The sequence below is a fragment of the Parambassis ranga genome, chromosome 17 (assembly GCF_900634625.1).
Source record: "Parambassis ranga chromosome 17, fParRan2.1, whole genome shotgun sequence".
Classification (NCBI taxonomy): Eukaryota; Metazoa; Chordata; class Actinopteri; family Ambassidae; genus Parambassis; species Parambassis ranga.
The window spans coordinates 22,210,044-22,229,887 of NC_041037.1; the positions used below are offsets into that span (position 1 = coordinate 22,210,044).

Sequence of the window (19,844 nt, forward strand, 5' to 3'; positions counted from 1 at the left end):
TAATGTTCATGTTAAAATAAGCTATCTATTCAATTTATATACATGTATGGAGTATACAGTGTGTGTACTTAGAGCATACAATTTATTGAGGATGTTTGATGTGATGTTGTCAGGCAAATGATCTAAAAGACAGAGGAACTGACCATAACTTATGGGAAAATTCTTTCATAATTGTTAAAAATTAACGTTAGAAAATATTCATATATAATATGTAAGTTTAGGAAGGAAAACACATTTTATCATTTCATTGTATTGTGTGACAGTGACAGTTATATGATTTTATATGTAGATTTATATGGCCATAAACAAGATTTCTATGGAGCTATATAGTGATAGTCCTGTTCTGTACAGGCTAGGTTTTTCAGAGATCCCTGAATCTACGGATAGATGTTCTCCTTGACGAAGGAGATGGCGAGCCCCCAGTGAGACTTCCTTGGAGTGACAAGATTTTGCGTACCAGGGAGGGAGACCACCTCTTGGTCCATCGTGAGAGTTACATTTTCCTGTTAATTAATAAACACAGGCTATGATCTAAAGCCGTTCACTTCTCCTGTGACTTGGTGACCCTCTTTCTGACGTTTGGAGGGAGCGGAAGTGGTGGCTGTTCCGGTGGCTTCTTTGCCTACAGACTTCGCACTTGAACCTAAATCGCACCTTGGCCGGGTCTTTCTTAGGTTGAAACCTTTACTGATATCCGCCAGAAGGTTGTCGATGATGCAGCCATCATTCTGTGGTTCAAAGCCTTTCTTGACTGAAAAAGAAGAGTACAAAGATAGTGTAAAATTACAGCTTTGTGAGAACTTTTCAGTACAGAGAAAGAACAAGCTATTCATAACTTACTATTTTTTCCATTCTCTCCTTTTTGTCTCTTGGACTCTTCCTCTGCCAGCTGCTTCCTTCTCTTCTCAGCCTTGGCTGCTTGTTCTTTCCTGGTTTTGTTTTCCTGTTATTATGAAATAAAGGATGTCACTCACTGCCCAAGCACAAAATCCAGCAATTTTTCTCTGTATCATTTCAGCATATGAAATAATAAGATCTTTCAGTTTTTCTGCAGTGCATTGATACACATGCTGCATACAAAACACGACACCCACACACATTCAACAACCAAGCATGCAAGTAGAAAATGTAGTCCCATGATGTTTAAACAGCCACCCTGACCTTGAGTGCCTTTATGAAAAGACCTCGGAATGTACTGATGGTGCTGAAGAGTTCCTCCAGTGACAGCTGACTAGAGTCTTCACACAAATAAGAAGCAAGGTCACTCCGCTTCATCTGAATCTCAGTGAATTTCTCACTCAGAGTTTCACATGCCAGCAGATTTTCCTGTGACAGATGAAGACAAAAGATGAGAATTCACAACAATACAGAGTAATCCATTTAGTAGAGAAAATCTTACCTGTAGAAGTTTTGCATACTGCTCCTTCACTTCTGCCACAGAGTTAGAGACTTTCTTGCCCGTCTCATTCAATCGTTTTAGTAAGGCACTGGTTTCCAACTGAACCGATTCCAGATCAGAACTCTGAGAACAAAGTGCATTGTCATTTGCAAATTTGCAAATTAAAAAAACCCAACAAACAAACATTTGTTTGTGGGGATGTGAATGAGTTCTGTACCCTGCTGCTTTTTCACATATCTCTACATCATCTGGCAGTGCTAGCAGCTCCGGGTGGTTCGCCTCTGCTTCCTTTGCAAAACAAGCCAAGCAGTTGGTAATTAAACAAGTTCATGACGGAGGGGGAATACCGCTATGGCAGCTGTTAGCCAGTCAGCGTACCTCCAAGATATGATGAAGCAGCGTAATGCGGCTCTTGTTGGCCTTGGTCTCCGTTAGCTTCAGCAGAGAGCTGAGCTTGAACCCTTCAGCGTTCCCTGTGTGACTTCCCTGGAAGTAAACCAGCTATTAAAAATGCAAGCTCTGTTTAAATGACAGAAACAAATAGAGGGGTTCTTACGTAGTTGAGAAAATTTCCCACGTCAAGGATGAGCCTGCAGAAACGGGGCATAAGTGTGCTCACTCTGAGAGCTGAAAAAATGCATAAACATTGTTAATTTGAATATATATATATATGTACAATACAGGACAGCATGCATGTGCACTACAGATGGAGGGTCTGATATTTACTTACACTGGCAAGCCTCCTCAACCAGCTTGACTTTAGGTTTGAGCATGTCCAACACCAAGGCAGTCTCCTCACACAACATCATGCACTCAATTCTCAACTGATAACTATGGAGTCAAGCAAGTGTGCAAAGTAAGTGCATTGGATTGACAGGATCACATAAAGAGCGGATAAACAATAACTACAGTTACCATGGCACACTAAGAAGGGAGGTGTAGAAGCGGTCAACATTTGCCAACTTGTCTCTTTCTCCTTGGAAGGACTTCAAATTTTCAATCTACATCAAGACAGTGAGTCAGACATTCAATTAAGTTTCAAGTGGGCTGATGAGGGTGGAAAGGCTCTCTTTATAAGGATGCAGAAGTGTTAATAGTACAAACCTCATGCTTCTCTGGTAAGAGCTTTAGAAGCTGTTTTAGCACCTCTACATCAAACTTGGTCCGGTCACCGTTCTGGATCATGGCTACAAATTCCTCATTTGTGCTGGACCAGAATATAACGTAAAGTATTGATCAGTGAAAAAAATGTCAAACTATAAAGAAACAAAACAAACAAAATAAAGTGTGATGTCTCACCATTTGAACTGCTTTAAAAATATGTTCAAATTCAAGTTTTTCTTTGGATCAATAAATGTAATCTATAAGAAAAAAAGAGAGGAAAGAGAGATGTATTGATTGTTCAGTAATCAGCTGTGAGTGCTGCAGCTCTGAGGAGCACTGTCGAGTGTTGACCAAGCACACCTCTTTAGGCTCCTTGTTGACAGGAGCAGCTGCCCCCTTGTCTTTGTGCTCGGTCACTGGGAGACAGAACAGCTGTTCGATACTGCTGTAGTCCGGCTTGGGAGGAGGTGGCTCTTTCTGAACTGAGGCCCACATGGAGTGACCATCTGTGTAAAAAGAGGAAGAAAGTAACCCGTCATCAGCTCGTGTGGTTCCATTTGTCATCACCATCAATCCAAATCCTCTAACATGAGGAAATCATCTGCAAAGCCCAGACTAAATAACAGCCAAGAGTGGAGAAAGGACCGCCTGGAAAAAACAAAACATCTCCACTTACCAGTAACAGAACGTAGTTTCTGCCAGTTGAGTTTTTTCATCCGCAGGGTGGGGCACCGACCTGCCTTTGTGGGTGCACCGCACCCCAACGCCTGGCTGCTCTGAGACACAATCATGCCTGGAGGAGGTGGAGGTCCAGCGTCCATACCCGGTAAAGGCAGAGGCGGTGGGGGTCCGACGCCAATCCCTCCAGGTAACGGTGGAGGAGGTGGTGGTGGCGGTGGAGGTGCAGTCATATTAGGGGGAAGAGGAGGTGGAGGTGGTGGCAGAGGAGGAGGAGGAGCACACACTGGCTTCTGAGAGGATGCTATGATTGTCTCTGGTTTGTCTGTGTCTTTTTGGTCCAGGCCAGTCTGCACAGCCTTGTGAACTCTGACCACCGCTCCGTCCAATTCATAGTGATCCACACTGATTTTCCCTTTGAAAAACATCAGCCGCTGCATGATCTTCTCGCAGGACTCAATCTGAGCTGAAGCACAAATCCAAAAAGACACACAAACATACACAGATGAACCCCATTTCAATCAACTTCTCCCATCACAACAAAAGCTTTTAGCCATATTGTCACCTGCTGATCTTTCCTGGATAATGATAAAAGCTAGCCATTAGCCTCTTCTGAGTGTTGACCTAATGTGAATGAATTGCTGTTGCTGTGCTGACTCACAGTCCTGGGCCAACATTAGGGCTCTGTTTGTGATGGCCTCCAGTGCCAGCCAGATATCTGAGCGTCCTGGTCCCAGCACCAACAACGTCTGCAGGATGGACAGCAGCTGGAGAGAGACTGGAGAGCTGCTAACCTGCACACACACCCAGATGAATCAAGGTTATAAATAAGCAAAAGATATAAACAGGTTGTCGCTTAGTTTCCGCCATAGATGATAAAAGCTTTCCAGAAATCTGCTCTCACCTTGTTGAAGAGTGTAGTGAAGACCTCAGTGTGATTGCTCATATCAATGCCCCATACACTCGCAGCAGCTCTTCCTCATCTTCAGCCATTGCCTCTTCAAAAGCCTCACATTGAATAATCAAGTCTTCATCCTCCTGCTCCCTGCACAGCAGACATACAGATCACAATAATTAGATGACATTTTATTAATGCAATGCAAAGGACCTTTGCTTAAATTACTGTTATTAACAGACAGAAATTGACAACTTCTTTTTCTTAAAGCTCTCACAATGGCCTTTTAAATGAACCGTAGTGAGTTGTAGTATTAAGGGACTGACAAACTCAAAAGGATGGCTCACCTCAACTTTGGCAGAATGTCAAGTAACTGAAGGCCTGTACAAACAAAGGAGAGACAATGAAACACAGTCCAAAGTAATTATTAGGTTTTAAGTATATCATAAAATCACAACACACATTTTCTCACAGTAGCATATGTTACTTCCAAGCGGCAACCTTCGGGGCTCAAACTTGAAGCCCATGCGGAAGTGTCAAAACTTGTAATTCACGCCACAACTGCTGGGGGCTGGCTCCAAAAGCGAGTAATTTCCCATAGACTCCCATGTTAAAATGGCCGATTTCATAGCAGAAATTAACATGTTTACAGCCTGGTACAAAAAACCACTCTGGTCTCAAATGATGGTTCTCTTCTAGTGTCAATTGTACGGGGGGTGAATTTTTTTACAACTCACTCGTTTCAATTGTATTCGGACTTAAAATTACGCATAATTATGGGCGTTGCCGCAATGGGATCTCAATGGGCTGAACAAAGAACTTACCAATAAACTCCTTTCTGATCTTATCTCTCTGCCTGAGGTCCTCTGTGCCAAAGATGATAGCGTTGATGGCACTGAGGAGTGTGAACATGTAAGGGACGTTATCCGTGGCCTGCAGCTCATTCATGATCACGCTAAAGCGATACTGCTGCGTCTTCACACCCTGAAGGGAAAATCAAAGTCAGGGTAAATCCTCCATGATGCACTGTAACTCTGCAAAGCTTGTGTGAGAAACCTGCCACTAGAGGGCACTATTTAGAGATTAATCAATAAGAGATGATGCAGATTCATTAACAGCAAATCTCACAACACATAACTACATTTGAAAATAGACTTGTCCACATATTCCTCTACTCACCTTGTAGTGGTCCAGTGCATCAAGTGAGAGGCGATGACCGTCTGTAGAGAACTGCTGAGAGCTGCAAGGAGTTCAAACACCTGCCTCTTCACCATGGTGTTGGAGGTGTCCAAAGCTGTGGAACATGATGATAGCAGACATCATTACAGATACTCATTTAACACCAGTTTCTTTTAAATCAGATTTAATTCAAGCTCTTCTCTATATTCACTGTCTGGACCATCCATGTCTGGTCACTGCCTTCTAGGCGACACTTTAGCCCAGAGTAGTTGACCACAGTGGGAACTTGTAACAGCCTGATGCACAGCTCCGGATCAGCACTTTCCAAGTTGGCCTCCTGCTGAGTGTCAGAGTCCTGCGAGGAGCCAAGACGATCTCTAACTGCAGCCCACTTATTGTTCCCATCGGATTTCCCTGACATGTTGGCTGGTAGAACTGTAGAGAAGAAAGAATTCAAGTTAATTTCACAGCTTTGTTAATGTTGTGTAGATGAAAAGAGACATTTTGCATCAAATTTGATCTTCTTTCAGACTGTGCCTGTTTTCACTGATAGCCAGTATGTTGTCATTGCTATCCAGAATCCAGAGGAAGCATGCCAAAACAAGCCCTTATCAGAAGGAAAAACAGAAAGGGAAATGATAGCTCTGCACTTTCTAGATGAGTAAAAGACATGTCAGCAGTCCAGCCATGACCAGCTCTGCCAAACATTGCTCCTGCTGCAGAGAGAGATCTGCTGTGAGTCTACTACATAAGCATGTGTATTTTCAAGTTTAAAACTGTGATATGAATGTGATATGAAAAGCTTGTAAAGACACATGAGCGTGCAGAAACATCATACCAGCAAGTGACACAGACATGAATGCACATGTTGACCCAGAAGTGGCCTTCTCCGTGCTTATGGCACAGTCCACTCCTTCGGGAACCTGTCCAACCCCCCAGCTTCTTTTGAGTATAAACACATTCCCACACTCTAAAAGAATCAACGGTTTGAAGGACAAGCCTAGATATAGATAGCCACCCTTTCAGGCTAATAAGAGTGATGCCCAGCAATCCTTTCAAAACATGATGTGACACATTGTGTTTTCACTTTCAGTGGGAGGAGAGAACAAAAGTCGCAAGTTGACGCCTGTAATCTGGAGATAATTCACAGTCATGAACACTTGACATGATGATAGTGTGACTTTAAGATGCACTCTGAGAATTTTGTCAAACGGATCCTCATTCTGGAAAATCCACAGTCTGATAAATTCCTGAGCCGAATTTATCTGAGCCATGCTGGGGCATGGCTCAGGAATTTATCAGAGGGAAGGAAAGGACTTTCCTGGAACATCTGCCACTGTACCGCATCAACACTTAGGAACATGTCCAATCAGTCATTTCCTTTGAGACATATGGAAACCTTGTGCATGGGAATACATGTGATTTACATACATATTTCAAAAGCTCATTGTTTAAATAGATTCAGAGGAGAATACTTGTTGCCAAACCAGGTTTGACCCTTTGGATACTAAGATGACAGTTATCTTGGAAAACTTGCTTGTTGCTTGGAAGTGCTATGCGCACTCTGAAAAACTTTTGCAGTATCTGCAAAATGATCATTGCAACACAGAGCATCTGGTGCTCGTTTAACTCACATTCTCGTTTAAATGTTTCCCTCCTTCATACTATAAGGCAGCAAGGTTTGCAGGAACAGCCCGTTACTACCTCCAGGATGGATCGACATGACTGCTGTCACTTTGCCAGTCTCCATCACGCACTGGCTCGTTATTAATAAGCACCTGAAACAGCGACATTAACAGTGCGTCTCTGCTACTTTGCGCTGCGATTTCCCCCCTTCTACATTCCAGGAGACATAACGGGACTACAGTACAGTCACCTCTCTGTGGCAGGAAAACAAGGCGCCAGAAATGATCGCTTCTCAGTGGCTGCTGCACCATTATAAAATCACCTACATGATGCCTTACCTGGTGTTATCCCAGAAATAAACACTTGAAGAATCGCGTCCTCTGATGTCTTCAGGTGAAGGTGCTCCTCCCAGCCATCCAGGCAACCTTTTTCTTTCTCTCTCTGACTACAGATGAGATGTGGATGGACCCTCTGATATGTGCGGCTCCGTGTGGCGGGTCAGATCCTGGAAGCCTGTGATATGTGCATGATACAGCTTTCAAATCGCTACGGCCCCTGAGCTTTCACTCACTTGTGACAGACTTATAGTGAAGTAGCAGCAGTATTTCTAAGCTCAAACATCCGGTCTGAACTTTCAGAATAAAACGCAGGAGTATGCCAACGTGTAACCTCTTAATGCATTGCGTAACTGCAAAGAAGATGTATTTTTTAAAAAATACAATAAAACATCTGTTACGCAAATGTGTACATTATCAAAAAGTCAGGATCAAAAGAGAACAAACGGCTGCAGCACTTGGTGTTGCTGAAAATTATTATCCACTTTTCCCTCAGAGAGTTTTCATGCAGAGCTTTATATTTTAAAGTTATAACTGTTGAACGCTTCTTTTACCGCCACACTGCTCTGCTGCCTTGCGCAAGTTTTTTTTATCGTTTTATTTTGAAACCAGAAAGGCTTCATTTCCGGTTATGTCTCTCGGTTTTTGTAACTTGAAGCTGTTTGTGATGCTGGGTGCAGCTACTGGTGCGGCCCTCCTCCCACACTCATCCATCCCATCAGCCCAGGACCTGACCTCGGGCGGACAGTATACAGCTGCTGGTAGGGAAATAAACTAATTCTCCAAACCAGTCAGCGACTATTGACAGCACAACATGCAGTGCAGGCTGCAATCGGATTACACCGAGATAATGTGGTTAAACTGAAGGCACAGTGCCCCAGACTTCAAGAGCTTTTGCTGCCTTAAAGAACTGTGTGTGGTAATTGTTTTTTTCCCCTCTGAGGAGTGCTCTCATTGACTTTTAACCTAAATTCAGATTCAAGAATCCAGACTTTATTTACAGACACCTACCCCACTTCACATAGGGTTTAAGAATATATTACTGTCTTATTATTTTTCAGCAAAATACATTTTGACCCACTGCTGAAGTTCATTAATGATAATGATGGGTAAAAGCTGCACAACGAAACTCTGACACTCTACATCAGCTCTTATCATCCCCTTCCTGACCTTGGGCTATTTAGCTTGTTAGGATGTAACAGCCTGCCAAAAAAGAAGAAAATGTTGTTTTACTGTTCTTGGTCCCCTTATGTTTTTTTGTGTAGATGCTTCTATTAGGAGACCACTGAACTCAAGTTACAGCAACAGACTTGGACATGGAGCTGAGCCTTCAAGCTCTCACAGAGAAAAGGATGATCACACGTGAGACTGCTTTGTTCAAACAAAAGCTGCTGAACAAATATGAGGAACTCATCATGAATAGCCGAGCTTGTAAAACAGGATCGTGATATACATCAGATGGAATCACACACTTTAAAGTTAAGGTCAACATCATTGTCATGTTGCCATTTATTGTTCTGTGTATACACACAGTGTCAGCCTTAAGTTATACAACCCTCAACCCCGGGCGGCCACTCTTATCTGTGATTTCTGCCTGATTAACTTATACTGTGTTTATTATAAGTATCACTGAACGGGACAAGAACAAACTAATCAAAAGGGCTCTGTTCAAGGCTGTACTTTGGACTCAGTGGGTGAAAGGAGGATGTTAAGCAAAGGAGCGCTACTGTGTCCACACAATAAATGTTCCATGGTTCTAATAGCTTGATAGGCAAACCATCAAGCATCCAGACCAACTCCTCACACCCTTGGTGGGGACTGTCAGTAGCTCCTTCAGCAGCTGTGCTGCATCCAGTTCAAGAAGAAACGCTACAGAAGGCCCTTAGTCCCAACATATAACATCAGTGTGTCATTGGACTGCTGCTACACCGGTAGGGCCACCTACATCCTCAGAACATCTGAATCTTGTTCGTCTTCATGTTTGTACATTATAACCAAAAACTAGAAATACACTTTCTCTCTGTGCAATACTGCCCTCATCCATAGATATCATCATATTCTATTAGATCATTTGTACTGTCTTGTCCTGTAATGGTTGCTGCTGTAACAACTAAGGCATCCTGGAGAGAAAATAAATAAATAAACAAATACATAAATAAATCTGTCAGCAGGAGCATCCTGAGAAGAAGAGTTTTTTCTTCATTCCTAATATTCCTAATTATTCCAAATAACAAAAAAATTCACATCTGGAAATACAAAACATGAAAACTTTTGTTTCATTTCTAAAAAAAAACATTTCATAATAACGTATTCAAATTAAAGTGATTTAATTCTAAAAAAATTACTGATTTTAAACAAGTGTCACCCCGGTTGAGACACTATACCAGGAACTAAGTCCACAGAGGGAAAAATATAGATAAAAAAAAACCCAAAACACCCACACAAAACTAATGGTAAGGGGTTAAAATGTTTCAACAGTAGCACCTGGTTTTTCAGCTTTCTGTCTGTTTATACAATTAAAATTGGCACAAGGTGTCTGCCAGACAATTAAGAAAAGCTAAACACTTAATAAACACAGGCTATGATCTAAAAGTAAACAAAGGTGGAGCCTAGTTGCCCAGATATTAAACACACGATGTGTTCGTGCCTGTAAAAGCTGACTGTGTGTTCAGGAGGCTCAGATGACACACACACACACACACACACACACACACACACACACACACACACACACACACACACTGACACACACACACTGACACACACTGACACACACACACACACTGACACACACACTGTGACTGACTCTCAGGCCAGCTGCTGTGGCTGCTCTGTTACAGAGAAATAATCCCAGAGTTCAGTCTGATTTACAGTCACTTTATTCATAAGCATGAGGTCATTTAACATGAGCCGAGACCACTTCAGGGTCAGTGGAGCTGAATACTGGATTCTGATTGGTCAGTTGCGTTCTGCCACCTCTTCTTTCTGATAAACAGAGGATCCTGACCAATCTGTGAAGTTATGATATTGAGGATGTGTTTACAGCAGTGATTCCAGATTCAACCCCCCAACCTGCATATGGCTGAACAGCTGTACTTCCTGTTTCCTGTCAACAGGTGTCCTTCAGTCCAACCAGACGAGCGCTCTCCTCCCATACACACACACACACTCTGACACACACACACTCTTAACCTCCTGTGTTTCGTGTCGCTGGTGTGCTGTGATGTTTTACCCATGATGCTGCTGGGTTTGTGGCTTTCAGGGCTGCAGTCAGACGTTCAGTGATTGGCTGCAGGAGAACTCCCTGACCATCATCGCCATGGACGTCGCCCTGCTGTTACTGCAGGTAGTAACACTGCACTGCCTGCAGAGGGCGCAAACACGCCTTTGTCACAGTCTGAGGGTTTGTGTGTGTCTTCACTGAGTCACCAGCAGATCACTTTGACGTGTCAGCACTTCCTGTCTGCTTCTGATTGGATGGTTTTGAATCAACATGGCGGCCTGTTTGTGGTTATATGACATAAATATTTATTAAGGGTGAAGAAGAAGGAAGATCAGCGCAGCTCTGTATCTGTTAGTAGATGAGGTACTGAGGTAGGTACTGAGACCAAGCAGCATAAACTGCAGTTCCTCCAGTGTCCACTAGAGGCTGTCTCATACAGTGAGTCTGGACGGTAACTTATGTTACTCTAGCTCCATCACACTGAGTGTTTCCGCCTCTCTGCAGGTGGCGCTGTTCGTCATGGCGGAGTATCTGTACCGTGCATTTGGAGAAGGCCGCGCTCTGAAACGGACCGATCTGCTGGCTGGCAGAGACCACACCCCCACCGATGACCTGGGGGAGCTGAACTACGCCTACCATGACCAGGTTGGAGCTTACATGGACCCCCATCACCTGCCTTATCACCACGACGACCACGGCCAGGTGTCTGTGGACCAAGTGCAGAGCTACTAACCTGCTGCAAACATTATAGGCTCAGGTTCTGGTTCTGGAAACATGAGCCTCCAACCAGCCTGCGGTCTTTTACCCTCTGTTATCTAACAGACAGCTTCTCAGAATACTCACACACATCTTAGAGCAGGCACAGGCACAATCATACTTCACAGTAACATATCATGGATGAGATCATCGGAGTGACATCACATATATGTCCATAGTAAGACATATGGACAGACTGTCTCCACAAAGTCCAGCAGGCCATGCTGCTGACACAGGTTCCTTCGAGAATTCTTCCAACACAACCTGTGTTCAGAGGGAAACCAGAGTAAGATGAAGCGTTTAGACAGAAGACTTCTGGTCCATGATTTATTTAAACATCAGAATCAGAATCAGAATCAGAATCGTGTTTATTGCCATGTAAGTGAAGGGGGTTCACATTACTAGGAATTTGCCTTAGTGATTGGTGCATACAAAGAACATATAACAATTAACATGCAATAAGATAAAAACTAAGATAAAATTAAGTAAATAAACTACAGTAAGGCTAAATTTACATGACTGACATGGTGTAACAGACATACAATGAACAGAACATAAAATACTGTGCAGATGAAATGGTAAACATAGACCCTTATATGATCGAATGGAACAGTGTAATAATGTAATAATGTAACAGGTACCACATGGATCGGTGAGGTGGTACTCGTGTGCAAGTAGTGCAAGATGGAGTAAACAGTGCAAATAGTCGTCATTGTGCAGTGACTATACTAAAGTGACCTTCTGAAGACAGTGCAGAGCAGTGCATTAATTACAGTTTAACAGTTCAACAGCAGAGGGGAAGAAGCTGTTCTTGTGGCGTGAGGTTCTGGTCCGAATGGACCGTAACCTCCTGCCTGAGGGGAGTGGCTCAAAGAGTCCGTGTCCAGGGTGAGAAGGGTCAGCTGTGATCCGACCTGCACGCCTCAGAGTCCTGGGGACGTACAGGTCCTCGATAGATGGCAGGCTGCAGCCGATCACCTTCTCAGCAGAGCGCACAACACGCTGCAGTCTGTGCCTGTCCCTGGCAGTGGCCCCAGCGTACCACACTGTGATGGAGGAGGTGAGGATGGACTCAATGATGGCCGTGTAGAACTGAACCATCATCCTGGCTGGCACCTTGAGTTTCCTCAGCTGCCGCAGGAAGTACATCCTCTGCTGGGCCTTTTTGATGAGGGAGCTGATGGTGAGCTCCCACTTGAGGTCCTGGGTGATGGTGGTACCCAGGAAGCGGAAAGAGTCCACTGTGGAGATGGGGGTGTCTGTCAGGGTGAGGGGGGGTGATGGAGCTGGCACTTTCCGAAAGTCTACTGTCATCTCCACTGTCTTCTGGGCATTCAGCTCCAGGTTGTTGTCAGCACACCAGGACACCAGACGGTCCACCTCCATCCTGTAGGCAGACTCATCCCCGTCTGAGATGAGTCCAATGAGGGTGGTGTCGTCAGCAAACTTAATCAGCTTGACAGACTGGAGGTGCAGCAGTTGGTGTACAGGGAGAAGAGCAGAGGGGAAAGTACACAGCCTTGGGGGGGTACCGGTGCTGATGGTCCTTGTTTCCCAGACATTCGCCCCCAGCCTCACATGCTGTCTCCTGTCTGTCAGGAGGTCAGTGATCCACCGGCAGATGGAGTCTGGAACATGCAGCAGGGACAGCTTGTCTTGGAGGAGAGCTGGGCAGATTGTGTTGAAAGCAGAGCTGAAGTCCACAAACAGGATCCTAGCATAGGTTCCCGGGGAGTCCAGATGCTGCAGGATGTAGTGAAGAGCCAGGTTGAGTTTAGCTGTGAACCAGGGTTTGTCATTGTTATAACTCACCCTGGTGCGTGTTGGCACAATACTGTCCTCACAGTACTGTATATATGACGTCACAGTGTCTGTATACTCATCAAGACTATCAGTGGCAGCCCTGAACACCTCCCAGTCCGTTGTCTCAAAACAGGAGCGAAGCTCCTCCACAGCCTGGCTGGTCCACTTTTTAGATGTCCTCACCACAGGTTTGGAGAGCTTCAGCCTCTGTCTGTACGCAGGAATCAGATGGACCATCACGTGGTCAGATAGTCCAAGAGCTGCACGGGCCACTGCGCGATATGCCTCGCTTATTGTGGTGTAACAGTGATCCAGTGTGTTCTCCTCTCTGGTCGGGCATTTGATCAGCTGTTTGTACTTCGGGAGTTCTTTGCTCAGGTTTCCTTTATTAAAGTCACCAAGGACAATAATTATATGTTTGCTCCAAACACAGGATCTGATCCGCGAGTGCACGCTGAGCCTCGTGCACGTCCGCACCGGGCGAGATGTAAACAGCGGCCAGAATGAATGAAGCAAACTCACGTGGACAGTAAAACGGCTTACAGTGAATGAATAAGTATTCCAGAGCAGGAGAGCAGTGCTGGGAGATCACAGTCACATCAGTACACCAACCACTGTTGATATAGAAACAGACACCTCCACCTTTGGTTTTACCGGAGAGTTCCCTGTGGCGATCCGCTCGGAGGAGTTGGAATCCCTCCAGCTGCAGCGCGCAGTCCGGTATCTGTTCACAAAGCCAGGTCTCCGTGAAGCACAACACACAAGATGAAGAAAAGTCCCTGTTCCTTCTCATCAACAGTGTCAGCTCGTCCATTTTGTTGCTAAGTGAGCGGACGTTAGAGAGAAAAATCCCAGGTAACGGTGTGCGCGTCCCACGTCTCCGGAGGCGCACCAGCTCTCTTCCCTCTGCGCCGGCGTCTCACCTTTTTAACTAAAACGTGTAGTAAATCGGCAGCAGATGCTAAAAAAACTGGTGATAAGTCCACAGGTATGGTAAATCTTCATGAGCTCTTCTCTGGTGTAAGAGCATGCAGACACACAGTTTGTGCACAAAAACAAACAAAACAGAGCGCACCAAAACACCAGGGCGTCCGTACCCGGCGCCATCTTGATTGATTGATTGAGAACCTGAACATGAACAATATATCATAAGATTACATGAGGTTTATGTATTGTTTTGAAAGGGGGCGTGGCCTTTTGAAAATATGACAGCACGAATTGTGATGCCTTTGAAAGTCACCCTCATGTCATGAAGTGCCCCCCTGAATGTTTATCGGGCGCCCCTGACTACAGAGAGACAGTGTCCGGATTCAGGACAAGTTCCAGGACTTTCAGGATTTTATTCAGAAGAAGACGCAGAAAGAATCTGAAGGCTGATGTGAAGGATTCTCTGAGTTGCTGGAGAATCTGCGCTCTGAACTTCATTTGCTGAAACACAGGTAAGAACTTAGAAAGGTGAAGCTCTTGGCCCGGATTCATTCCGCACGGAGAGCGCGGCGCGGCGCTGTGCGCATGTTCTGTCATATTAAAGCTGCTTCTCTACTTTTCAAACGGAATCTCTGCTCGTACATGTACATCTGCGTCTGTTTGCACCGACTACATCGAGCAGACAGGAAGTCAGTCACCAGAATAAAACTCGCTGATTTCACATCGCTACCGGCGGAGAAACAGCCACAGACATGTACGAGCAGAGATTCCACGCTGCGGTATAAACCGGGGTCATAAGTAGAAAAAGTGCTGCAGCTGAAGCGCTGCTTTACTGCTGATGTGAAGGATTGATCTGAACTGATGGAGAATCAGAGCGGTTCAGAGCTGTGCGTGCCTCTGTGTGTCAGCCTGTCACCATGGTAACAGCAGAGGAGACCTCAAACACCACTCCAACTTTGAGAGCCTGGCGCGTGGAGACGATCCGGAATTAGAAACTTCTGAATACAAGTTTGATAGAGCAGCATGTGATGAGCGTTTTAAGACTGAACTGGAGTCTGTAGGAGCAGATACATTTGGCACATGAGCCTCGTTGAAGGGCTCCTAGAGACTCCCATGTTAGAAATGATGCAGAAACTGCTTAATATTTGGAAAACTAATTTTTTGAAAAAAACTGTTGAGCAGGAACGTGCTCTGTGAGATGAACACGGTGAAAGTTGAATGGCTGATTTTTAGAGGGTGTTTTTACATTGGAAATGCATTAGGAGGGGACAGAGAGAGCGGATACAGGTAAACATACCGGTTGCCATGGATATTCAAAGATCAACCTTTGACCTTTGAAAATCCATGGCAACCTGATCAAAGGCAGGTCCTACTCAGACCGTTGTAGGAGTGAGAGCGCAGCTCAGAGCTTTAGTTGTTGTTCGACTCTGCGCAATAAAGGTGTTTGTGAACAGTTTCAGACACAGCAGGATATTTTGGGGAGCTCTGTGGAAACAAACCTGCCTGAAGTGCAAAGCAATAGGCGTCCTAACGGAGAATAATCTCAAGCTGATTACTGGACTAAACACAGAACAGAAGGATTTAGAGAGGAAGAAGGAGACACAGCTGCAGAGGAGGCTAACATCTCAGCAACAGGTTTCTTCATACAGTCAGATTCGTGGTGAGTACCAACAGTAGTGAGCGATAAGTGCAACTTCATCGCGTTTATTCAAAGAGAGAGAGGGAGACAGAGTCGTGCGCATTTACGCACATGCCGCGTGTGTGTGTGTGTGTGCATATTGGGGCGAACTCCATTCTGTGTGATAGCGAGACCAGAGAGTGTAAACCCAAGGACTGTAGAGACGGTGGAGCTCTCTGTGACGTTACATTGATGTTAGACTCAACTTAAAGAAAACGCTGGGAGGAAGCTGTTGTCTACTCAAAGTTACAGTAGATGGTTTTATTTGGCTGATGATCTGTTGTTCGCCATATCTGCGATGGACATGAGGAGAAGGGTTACAGGCTGGAACTAGAAAAGGGCTTTTCCTGAAGAAAATGCAAGTTTGATTGCTGCAGCTGAATTGTTGCTTTGAATGCTGATGTGAAGGATTGCTCTGAATTGCTGGAGAATCAGAGGAATCGCCTAGCAACGGCAATCAAACTAATTAAAAACCAGCCTGTGAATACACCATATGAAAGGTCTGAGGCTGGAATAATACCATAAACTTATAAGAAGCTCAGGCTGCGTGATGTGAATGTGGAAAAGTAGTATACAGCTGAAGGACGATCAATATGACAGATACAATGCTTAAAGTCTGATAAAGACTACAAACATGGCTGCTTTGTGTGCTTCCTGTGTGTCAGCCTGTCACCATGGTAACAGCCCTGCCTGCCTGCCTGTATCCTGGCACCTGAATGGTTATCAACTGTATAGCTCTCTCTGTCCCCCTCCTAATGCATTTCCAATGTTTCCATGCAGGGTGTGTCGTGTCCCCACAGGGTATACCCCGCCTCTCACCTCCTCCGCCTCCAGCCCCCCCGTGACCCTGCACTGCAGGACAAGAGGGTTAACAGAAGATGGATGGATGGAAACTGCTGTTTTTGTCCAAACCGAAGCCTTCAGACAGAAAACACGAAGAGAAGCCTGAGAAGAAAGAGCGCCAAGAACGAGAGAAGCGTGACAAGAAAGAGCGCCAAGAACGAGACAAGCGTGAGAAGAAAGAGCGCCAAGAACGAGAGGAAAGAGAGAAGAAAGAGCGCCAAGAACGAGAGGAAAGAGAGAAGAAAGAGCGGCAAGAACAAGACAAGCGCGAGAAGAAAGGACAAACGTTGAAGCAGTTTATTGTGGAATCAGTTGGCTTGATCACTAGACCGAAAAAAGCCAAGGGGACCGTCCTCACAAAAGAAAACGAAAACCTCAGAAAGGCTGCCGAAGAACTTACCCAGTGTGAGGAGCTGGCTAACGAGGTCTGCACTCTGAGGAGTGACCTACAGAAGGCCAACAAGACCGTCCAGGAAAAAAACAGTGAGATAAACCAACTGTCAGAGGACAGGTCCTCCTTAGAAGATCAGCTGAAACGTGAGCAGGAAGCAAGAGAAAGCGTTCAGATAGACCTTGATGAGGTCGAGAAACGTAAAAGCGATTTTCATTCAGAGGTGGTTCGTCAGGTGAATTTAATCACTGACCTGTCTGTTGAACACATTGATGTCTGCAACCAACTGGCCAAGAGCAAGGCCAAGGTCAGACAGTTGGAGAAAAAGGACCTGGAGTTTGAGCAAACACTGAAATGTTTACACCAGTCTCTGACGCAGCAGCAAAAGGAGACTCTAGAGTTAGGGGTAAAGTGTGAACAGCTCACAACAGAAAACGAAAACCTCAGAAAGGCTGCCGAAGAACTTACCCAGTGTTCTTCCAAGTGTGAGGAGCTGGCCAACGAGGTCTGCACTCTGAGGAGTGACCTACAGAAGGCCAACAAGACCGTCCAGGAAAAAGACAGTGAGATAAACCAACTGTCAGAGGACAGGTCCTCCTTTGAAGATCAGCTGAAACGTGAGCAGGAAGCAAGAGAAAGCGTTCAGATATACATTGATGAGCTCGAGAAACGTAACAGTGAACTTCATTCAGAGGTGGTTCGTCAGGCGAATGTCATCACTGACCTGTGTGTTGATTTGTGGGCAGCAGTGGCGCAGCGGTATACCAGGGTTTTCCCGTAACCGGAAGGTTGGTGGTTCGACTCCACTCTCCATGTGTTTGCTTCATTCTTTCAGTTCCACTCTTTCATATCAGGGTCTATGTTTGCAGCTACAGTCCCCACTCATGTTCTGTTCTGGTCATTGTGGGTCTGTCATGTCAGTTTATAGCCATACTGTTAGTTCACATTGTTCACCTTGGCTTTTACCACTTTTATGCAGGTTTTATCTTGTTTCCTGTACTTTGATTATTTTACTTTGATGTTATTCATACATGACTGACTCCTGTCTGCAGCACTTTGTTGTTTTTTAAATGTGCTTTATAAATAAACTTGACTTGACCTTGTTTACTTGACCTGATCTTTTTGTTACTCACTTTCAAATTTACAGAACCAAACCATTCAAGAACACATCTTCATTTGTACAAAGTGAGATGTTAAAATATGTGTTTGTAAAAATATACAAAGTATTATACTTACAGTACAGTGTCATAGATTTCTTTCTGGAAACACTGTAACAACCATTTGAATGTGCAGGCTGCACCATGCTTGTGTACGGCTTTTAATAGTTGCAGTGTCAATGAGTGTGTTAATGGGAGGCGCTTACAAAGGTGCACAAACAGCTGCAAAGTTATTGTTATTCACAAGTGAAGTTATCATCTTAAACACACATGTTTGACTATGACTGTATTATTTATTTATGATATACTTCCAATATATATATATTGCCATTTATTCATTCTTTGATATGCTTATTTAAATATACTGAAGCTCTAACCCCAGATCAAATACTGCAACTCAAACTCCACACCAAAAGGGGGCGCTACATGTTACTACACTACGTTTGTGCAGAAGACGAAGAAGAAATCAAACGCACGGAGGAAACGGTTTGGAGCCTGTGGAGGAACAGAGGGAGGTGGAGACGTCACGGAACTTGTCGAATTAGTATCGCAAGCCATTCATGTCACATTTCGCCAGCACTTAAAACGTTGTTTTTTACGTCATACACATTGACAGTAAAAACTATGGACAGAGCTTTGTGACGTCATCCTTTTGTTTCTGAAGAGCCGTTCTGAGGCTCGGTGGGAGGTTCCAGGTCGTTGATGACCGCCGCCATGTTGGCAGCGTCATGTCCGCCAAAACTCCAAATATGGACAAAAAGGGGGGGGCACGAGCGGGGTTTAGGGGGGCGGGCGATCGTGGAAGCAGGAAACTCACGTTGTGATACGTCTGTCACTCAAGCGGCAACGCCCATAATTATTGCGTAATTTTAAGTCAGAATACAACTGAAACCAGTGAGTTGTAAAAAAATTCACCCTCCCTACAACTGACACTAGAAGAGAACCTATCATCTGAGACCAGAGCGGTTTTGGTACCAGGCTGTAAACATGTTTTTTTCTGCTGTGAAGTCGGCCATTTTAACATGGGAGTCTATGGGAAATGACTCGCTGCTGGAGCCAGCCCCCAGTGGTTGCAGCGTGAACTACAGGTTTTGACACTTCCGCATGGGCTTCAGGTCTGAGCCCCGAAGGTTGCCGCTTGGTCATACACCATACGGCGTTTTCTAACGTTCTAATGATCTCCGCCCCATAACTTGCTCAGCCACTAGTTCCCTCTTTATCAGCAGAGAAGAAGGACGGACCGCGCTGATCCAGCACCGACCTCCTTTGCTAATGTGGATCCATTCAAGATTCAAGATCCAAGACGTTCATTGTCAAATGCACAGCAGAGGTCACGCAGAGCACTGACCCTCTGACTGTGCCAGCTCCCTTCACATGACTTTGTCCACAACATAACTAAGATCAAAGAAAACAGAGCAAGAATCAACACAAATAAGAATAAACCAAGAAATCCAATAAGCAAAATGAGCTGATGTGCAGGTCTGTGTACAGAGGGTGAAGTGCTGTCAGTGTTGAAGGTTCATGTGTTGTTGTCAGAGCTCGGACATTCAGAGCGTGCAGATATCTTTGTAAAAAACACACTTGTGCAGGTACTGATGTTAAAAAGTACTTCAGTAAAAGTACAGAATACTCTCCCCAAAAAGTACTCAGAGTACTAGTTACTTTCAAGGGTTGACGTAATGATTTATCAACGTCCATCTTCTAGCGCTGGTCCGGGGGCTGGAGTTCTGCTCGGCGGTCTGGAGCACCGTGTTTCTGGTGAGTCCATCTTCACTTCCTTCAATAAGCTCAGAGGCCTTTTTCATCCAGGACGTCCGAGGAAAGATTCCTCTGGATGAATCAGCAGAATC

General features: G+C 44.8%; 1 protein-coding gene and 1 pseudogene across 1 annotated transcript; both read right to left on the reverse strand.

Moving 5' to 3' along the window:
* Positions 1 to 488: 488 nt before the first annotated feature.
* Positions 489 to 3,874, reverse strand: LOC114450288 (inverted formin-2-like). Its single transcript, XM_028428307.1, has 13 exons — positions 3,747 to 3,874; positions 3,180 to 3,647; positions 2,864 to 3,009; positions 2,699 to 2,760; positions 2,504 to 2,606; positions 2,315 to 2,400; positions 2,130 to 2,230; positions 1,956 to 2,026; positions 1,778 to 1,885; positions 1,400 to 1,522; positions 1,162 to 1,326; positions 841 to 943; positions 489 to 751 (listed from the first exon to the last, which is right to left on the reverse strand). Exons 2-13 carry the CDS (start codon positions 3,619 to 3,621, stop codon positions 525 to 527), a joined length of 1,737 nt encoding a protein of 578 aa, XP_028284108.1. The 5' UTR covers positions 3,622 to 3,647; positions 3,747 to 3,874; the 3' UTR covers positions 489 to 524.
* A 545-nt stretch (positions 3,875 to 4,419) lies between these two features.
* LOC114450289 (inverted formin-2-like) lies at positions 4,420 to 7,482 on the reverse strand (annotated as a pseudogene).
* Between the last annotated feature and the right edge of the window lie 12,362 nt (positions 7,483 to 19,844).